Consider the following 7,432-nt stretch of genomic DNA (forward strand, 5'->3'; position numbering starts at 1 on the left):
TGCGATTGCTCGGTCTCTCTGGCAAGCATACATGCTCTGTAGCAGAGATCTCTCAGAAAGAAAAAGAAAGTCATGGAGCCACTTCAGTGGTTCTTAATGTGTCTGAATTTTCTCATTCTAACCACTTCAGACCGTACGGTGCAGTGGTACTGAAGTATATTGTGATTTAAAAAATTACTTAATTTTACTTGTTATTCTTCACTTTGACCAGAGACAGAGTGAGAGTGAGAAAGCAAACTGCCAGGCCTGGGACTCAGTCTACGGTGAGCCGTGTGGGAGTCCACCGCCTTAACTACCAAGCCATCTGCTGGCCCATGGTGACCTTTTTAAAAGCTGTTTTTCTCTTCCACGACAGAGAGGTAGAGAGAAAAGCCCCTGAAGAGGGTCTCGCACCAGTATCCCCACAGCTCCCGGCCACCTGGGCCACGGCACATGTGCCTGGAGCGGACAGGCCCACCAGGGAACCACCCCTGAGGCCGCAGGTGCATCCAGCACTGCCTGGAGGGTGCACCACCGCACCCCCGAGCTGGCGCCGTCTCGGGCAGGCGTCACCCCCAGCTGCCGTGCAGAAATGGACAACCTGACCCGCGGTTCCCACGGAAGTATGAGGAACCCCAAGGAGCCAAAACAATCTTCCCCGTGCCTCAGGTTGCCCGTCCCACGCAGAAGGTGGGTGGGCGCGGGCAGGTGTACCTGGGTCACATCTGTGGTGCGGTGCTGTGGTCTTCTTCTGTTTCCGTTTTTGCAATAGGGCATGTGTGCTTGCCAGAGAGGGACACAGAGATGCAGAGGGGGAGACGGGGGACGGCCTGCCGCTCTCCCCTCCCATTCTCTCGGGACGTGGGCACGCGTGCATGTGCCCAGCATGGTTTTCAAGCCCCTGGGTCTGAACTGCAGTGGACCGTGCAGGCACCCAGTGTGTAGCCAGTGTGTCACCCGCTGGCCCTGTAGGGCGCTGTCTTAACCACGGTCTCGCAGGTCGTGCACACAAGGTGGCATTCCACTGCTCAGCCCACCTAATCTCAGCCGTGGTCCAACTGGCACTGCACGTCCTTCACCTGCTGGTCGTACTGACTGCTGTCTGCGCTGCTTGCTTTCGGGGTACACGTGTGCGTGCCTGTCCTGCCTCAGCCCCCGTGCCACAGTGCCCGGCTGCTGGGGGGCCTTGGCCCAGTGTGCCAGTGTGCACGGCCACCTCTGTGGCGCTGTTACAGACTGCTGTGCTGCAGCTGCCGTCTCTGCGGGCCCTGTACCCGGGGCAGTTGTCGGTGCCAGTTCCTGTGGGTTCCCAGGGCTGTCTGCATGTGAAGCCATGCCTCCTGCAGACACGCGGTTGTCATGTGCCTATGCAGGGGTCTGGGAGAAGACCTCAGGGCAGTGGGAATGGCAGCTCTCGTCCTGCTCGCGAGGCTAACTGTGGGTCTGTATGTGTCCTCCACCAGTGGAGGACGTTCCCTTCCAGCCTGAGTGGACTGTTCACCGTGAAGCTACTCAGGCCCACAGCACATCCCTGCCGTCTTCAGAGGCCAGTGGCCCTGCCTCCTCCCAGCCCGGCTGTCGCTAGTGCGGGCCGTGTAGCCACATACAGAGGCTCTGGGGAGGGCAGGTCGGGCTTGGTGCCGGTTGTGTGGATCCTGCGGTGCTAGCGGAGGAAGGAGCTGCGGCTGAGTTGTGCCCGCAGTCCTGGCATAGGGCCGCTCGCCCGTGTGCACCCGCTGGTGCTGGCTGAGGTTGGAGCTCTGGCTGAAAGCCTTCCCACACTCCGCGCACTCATAGGGGCTGTCTCCGTGGTGCGTTCTCTGGTGCCAGACCACGGTGGAGCTGTGTGCAAAGGCCTTGCCATACTCACTGCACGTGTGCAGCCGCTCCCAGTGTGCACCTGCCAGTGCTGGGCGGTGTCCGCCCTCTGGCTGAAGGCCTTGCCGCAGTCGGCACAGGCGAAGGGCTTCTCCCCGGTGTGGGCGCGCTGGTGCCGGCTGAGTTGGAGCTCTGGCTGAAGACCTTGCTGCACTCCTGGCAGGTGTAGGGCCTCTTGCTGTGGTGGCTCCTCTGGTGGCGGACGACGTGCGAGCTGTGCATGAAGGCCTTCCCACAGTCGCTGCACGCGTAGGGCTTCCCCCCACCCCCGCGTGCACGCTCTGGTGCTTGGCCACCTCCGAGTGCCACCTGAAGCTCCAGTCACAGGCATTGCACTGATAGGGCCATCCTTGCCTGTGGCCTCCCTGGCCTGCTGCGAAGCCCGTGTTCAGAGCCACGGCAGGCCTGGATGCCCGGCCTTCCCACAAACGGCTGGGCCCTGTGGGGCCTCCCTGGTGCTCTCTCCGAATTGCTCACTTTCACAAAGGTCCGGAGCCCCCTGGGGAGACCCTGGCACAGCCTCTGCAGGGCATCCTCCTCCTGGAGCTTCTCGCTTCGGTGTCAACCCTGTGCCCACAGTGGAGGCCGCATACCCAGCAGCCCGGCCTCCGGGTGCCTGTGTTAGGACAGTGGCGTTCACGGCTGCAAAGATGGGGCAGGCGTGGTTCAGATTTGGGACTGCAGGCCAGGTGCAAGCTGCCTGGGGACTGCAGACAGCACTGGCCACCCACCCGGTGACGGTGACGGGAAGACGGAGCAATGGGGTGGGGTCTGGGCGGCCGCAGCCCTCCCGTTCTCCAGGCTCCCACTGCTGAGCAGGCAGTGACAGCACGTCTGCAGTTGCTCTAGGCCCTGCTCCCTCCTCAGCTGTACACGCTTGCGACAGCGACCGTCCAGAAGCAGAGAGTCCGCAGCTCTGACGGCCTTCACACGTGACCTGAAGTCCTCAGGACAGAGGGAGCCTGGGGTCTGGGAGGACACGTGGCTGGGCGGTGGAGGGCTAGTCGGGACTTCCTGCTGGTCACCTCCCCTGAGCCTGGCCTGCCGACACTGTGGGCCCTGGACAAAGCCCAGTGTGAAGGCACGCCTCCTCAGAGGTCTCCAGGCCAGCAGGCACCGTGTGTGGCCTAGAGGGCACTGGGAAGGGCAGGGGAGGGTGTGGAGATCTGACGGGCAGGAGGGGACGGGGCAGACCTGCCTTAGCCAAGGCCACGCTTCCTCAGCAACTGGCAGGGGTCTGGGCCCACATTCCTGAGCTGTCCTCCACCCAGCTCCTCTGGGTCTGACCGTGTGTGTGCCCTTCACACCCTCACTGTGGGTGTCTCCATGAGTACCTTCTTGGCACCGGGAGATCCAGGCTGGGGGCTCTCCTCACTCCACAATCCAGAGCTAGCAGCGGGAGCAACCTGTGCTTGGGCAAAGGGAAGACGGGGGAAAGATGGCAGTGAGGTTAATGAGCAGCCATTGCAGGAGGAGCGTCAGGCCCTGGGGATCCGGGGTCCTCAGCCCACCGGGCCCACCCGACTTGCAGTGCGGCTCCTGCTAGGACGCCCTTCGGCTGGGGCCTGGGCCAGGCCGTGCTGCCCCTCAGGCTGGCAGCAGATGCAGAGCACTGGCTGTGTCTTCCGGGGCGCTAGGGCCGCTTAGCTCCCCATCGACCAAGCCGCATGCCTTCCATTAGTCGTAGATGTCTAGAGAAATCACACATTTCCAATTTTCCTTGATAGATGTCAAAAATACGTAACAAATGCGTAAAAAATACGAAACAGGGCTACCCAAGTGGCATGGTAGTTAAGGCAGCTGGGTCTCATGGCCGACTGCAGTTCGAGTCTAGTACCCGGCAGCTTGAAAAAAACATGTGTGCATGCGTGTGTGTGCATGTGCGTGTGCATGCATGTGTGTGTGTGTCCGAACTCCTTAGAAGAGTCTGGAGGAGAAAGGATTGTGGCGTGGCTGTCCCCCAGGACGCTTTCTCACTGTAACCTTTTCTGTCTCTGCCGAGCACACATACCCCATAGGAAAATTTAAAACTAACAGAAATATGAAATAACAATATTTAAATTGTGCAATTTTGGGTCTTTTTTTGTTTTTGTTTTTGTTTTTTGGGTGGGAGAGATTTTTGCTATAGGGTGTGTGCGCTCGCCAGACAGACAGAAAGCAAGAAATCACCCCCCAGGGGGGATGGCCATGCTGTAATCCCTTCTCCTCCGTTCTCTCGGGATCCTAGGCATGCGCACCTGGCGCGAGTTTAAGCCACCGGGTCTGGGACTCGAACTGTAGTCAACTGTTTGGGAGTCCAGTGACATAGCCATTATGCCAACTGCTGGTCCTGCAAACCCCTCTTGGAAGTCCAGGGTAGGAAGGTCCACCCAAGGCCCAACATGGAAGTTAAGGTGCTGGGTCCCACATAACCGACCGCAGTTGGAGCCTGGATCTGGTAGCTTGAAAAACACCACAGGCCTGGGCGTGAGTGTGCCTCAAATCCCGAGAGGCAAATGGAGGAGAAGGGACTGTGGTGTGGCCATTTCCCCTGGGGGTGATTTCTCGCTTTCTCTGGCAAATGCGTGTGCCCTATGGCAAGACAGAATTTTTCAGTGAAAAAATTCATATGCAGGACCAGCAAGTGATGTGGTTAAGGTGCTGGACTCCCACTTGGGCAGCAATGGTTTGAAGCCTGGACCTGGCAGCTTGAAAATCATACTGGGTGCATATGAAGGTGTGCTCGAAATCCCGAAAGGAGGGCAGCAGGTGGCGTGTTGGTTGAGGCGTTGGACTCCCACATCGCTGACCACTGTTTGAGTCCCGGACCAGGCATCTTGTGTTCTCATTTTCCTTCTGTCTCTGTCTTTCTTTGGTCAAATGAAAAACAAACAAACAGGGAACCAGCAGTTAGCGTAATGGCTATGTCGCTGGACTCCCACGTAGTCAACCGCGGTTCGTGTCCCGGACCCGGTGGCTTAAAACTCATGCCGGGCGCGTGTGCGTGCGTGCCCAAGATCCCAAGAGGAGAATGGAGGAGAAGGGATTGCGGCGTGACCATCCCCCCTGGGGGGTGATTTCTCACTTTCTGTCTCTGTCTCTCTGTCTGTCTGGCGAGTGCACGCGCCCTATAGCAAAAAGCTCTCAAAACAAAACAAAACAAAACCAAAACCAAACAACAACAACAAAAATAACAAATCTACTAATAAATAAAATAAAATAAATAATACTTCTTAAGACTTCCTTAAAGGAGGTGGAGGAGAAGGGCCGCCCAGGGCACGTTCTCATTCCCCCCACACACACACCTCTTGCGGTCTCTCTCCAGCAAGTGCTTATCGAAAATTAGAAAAAAAAGTAGTGTCTCTCGTGGTCATTAATAAAGAGATGATTAACATAACTGAAGAGTGGGCCAGCAGGTGCACACGGCTGACTGCAGTTCAAGTCCTGGACCTGGCGGCTGGCTCTCTCACTTTCTCTCTCTCTCATTCTGTCCTTCTCTGGTCAAATTAAAGTAAATAAAGTTAAATAAAATAGTTCTTTTTTGGGGAGAGGTTTTTGCTATAGGGCATTTGTGCTTTTCAGAGAGAGAGAGACAGAGAAAGAAACAGAGAGACAAAGTGAGAAATCACCCTCCCCCCAGGGGGGATGGCCACGCCACAATCCCTTCTCCTCCATTCTCCTCTCGGGATCTTGGGCACGCACGCACACGTGCCCGGCGTGAGTTTTAAGCTACCGGGTCCGGGACTCGAACTGCAGTCGACTACGTGGGAGTCCAGCGACATAGCCATTATGTTAACTGCTGGTCCCATAAAATAATTCTTTAAAAAAAAAATTGTAAAAGGCCATGGAAGGTGCGTGGGCAGGGGGAGTAAAAGTTCTAGAACCATCTCGTGGGAACAGGGAGGGAGCTGTTTCTGCCCTAGACGCAGGGGGTGCTAACCCGGATGGCACAAGGAGTCCTGCCTGGCCCCCACAGCAGCACCAGAACCCACAGCACAGCTCCTGTGGCCGACTCTTCACTCAGCCGTCTGATGACGCGGGCCCTGGACGTCAGACTTTTGCATGACGGAAAACCATCGGAAGAAGAAAATAGTGTTTGTTGCTAAACAGAAATAAATCCCGAGGCGGGGTGATTTATGAAGTGCGGAGGCTTGTGGGGCTCCAGTTATGACAGCCGCCAAGCCCGTGTTTGGGCCCCTGGTGCTGCTTGGCAGCATGGCCCGAGGCAAGGGAGGTGTGCAGTTCCTACCTCTCTGCACCCCCACACCCCAGCCAAGAGGACGGTGCCCTGCCATGAGGCCCTGCAGTCCTGGGACGAGCTTCTGAACACCCAGGCGCTACCACAGCGAGGGGGGGATGTGAACACCCAAGCGTGACCTCAACCAGGTGGGGGATGTGCACGTGGCGCTCTGGCACAGCCGCTGCCACCTCCCCCGGGGTCGTCTGAGAGCACGCGCGAGGCAGTTATGACTGGTTTGGGGGCTGAGAAATGAGGCAGCCCTTCCCCGTTGTACTTTCTTAGAGGTTTTTGTCATGGGGCATGTGAGCTGGCCAGGGGGGAGAGAGACAGAGACAGTGAGAGGGAAAGTGAGAACTCACACCCCCCGGGGAGGGCCATGCCACAGTCCCTTCTCCGTTCTCCTCCTGGTATCTTGGGCATGCATGTTTGCTGGGCGTGGGTTTCAAGTCACTGGGGCCAGGACTTGAACTGTAGTCAGCCATGTGGGAGTCCGGCGACGTGAGCGCTACGCTACCTGCTGGCCTCCCCATATTTTTGTAAGCCATTTTACTTGTGTTCATCAGGATTTAAGCTTTAAAAAAATAATTTTATTTATTCATTTATTTTCATTTGACCTGAGAGACACAAAGAGTGAGAGAGAGGGAAAGTGAGAAAGCAAACCACCAGGTCCGGGACTCGAACTGTGGTCAGCCATGTGGGAGTGTCCAACACCTTCACCACCACGCCACCTGCTGGTCCCCAGGATTTCATCTTTTTGATAAAACTTGTGATGAAATCCTTTGCACCTAGGATGTAAGGAGAGGATTTGGTAGAGGACTTGGGAAAATAGGAGCATACAGAGGGGAAATGGCCGTACTTAGTGTAGGAGATGCTTCTGATCGTCTGCACGTGAGGAGGGAGAAAGTGAGAAAGCGCCCCGGGGATGGCCACACCGCAGTCCCTTCTCCACCCTCCTCTCGAGATCCTGGGCATGCACCCAGTGTGTTTCTCAGGCTGCCGGGTCAGGAGTTGGAACTGTGCAGTTGGCTAGTGCCTTAACCACCACACCACCTGCTGGCCCCAGGAGAAAGATACTATTTTGTAGTTGAAGAAATTTGGGCTTTGGGACCAGCGGTTGGTGTAATGGCTACGTCGCTGGACTCCCATGTAGTCAACTGCAGTTCGAGTCCTGGACCCAGTGGCTTAAACGCACGCCGTGTGCGTGTGTGTGCGTGCCCAAGATCCCAAGAGGTGCATGGAGGAGAAGGGATTGCGGCGTGGCCATCCCCACTCAGGGGTGATTTCTCGCTTTGTCTCTCTGTTTCTCTCTGTCTTTCTAGTGAGCGCATATGCCCTATGGCAAAAATCTCTACAAAA

The 7,432-nt window shown here is 56.9% G+C and overlaps 1 protein-coding gene across 1 annotated transcript in view; it reads right to left on the reverse strand.

Annotated features, from left to right (window-relative positions):
* Window positions 1-1,487: 1,487 nt before the first annotated feature.
* Window positions 1,488-7,432, reverse strand: part of GLI4 (GLI family zinc finger 4) — a 14,006-nt gene continuing 8,061 nt past the window's right edge. The window contains 3 exon segments of the mRNA XM_027773275.1: window positions 1,488-1,835; window positions 1,919-1,983; window positions 1,986-2,123. Coding sequence (XP_027629076.1) covers window positions 1,488-1,835; window positions 1,919-1,983; window positions 1,986-2,123 — 551 coding nt within the window.

The sequence above is a fragment of the Tupaia chinensis genome, unplaced genomic scaffold (assembly GCF_000334495.1).
Source record: "Tupaia chinensis unplaced genomic scaffold, TupChi_1.0 Scaffold000335_1, whole genome shotgun sequence".
NCBI classification, from domain to species: domain Eukaryota; kingdom Metazoa; phylum Chordata; class Mammalia; order Scandentia; family Tupaiidae; genus Tupaia; species Tupaia belangeri.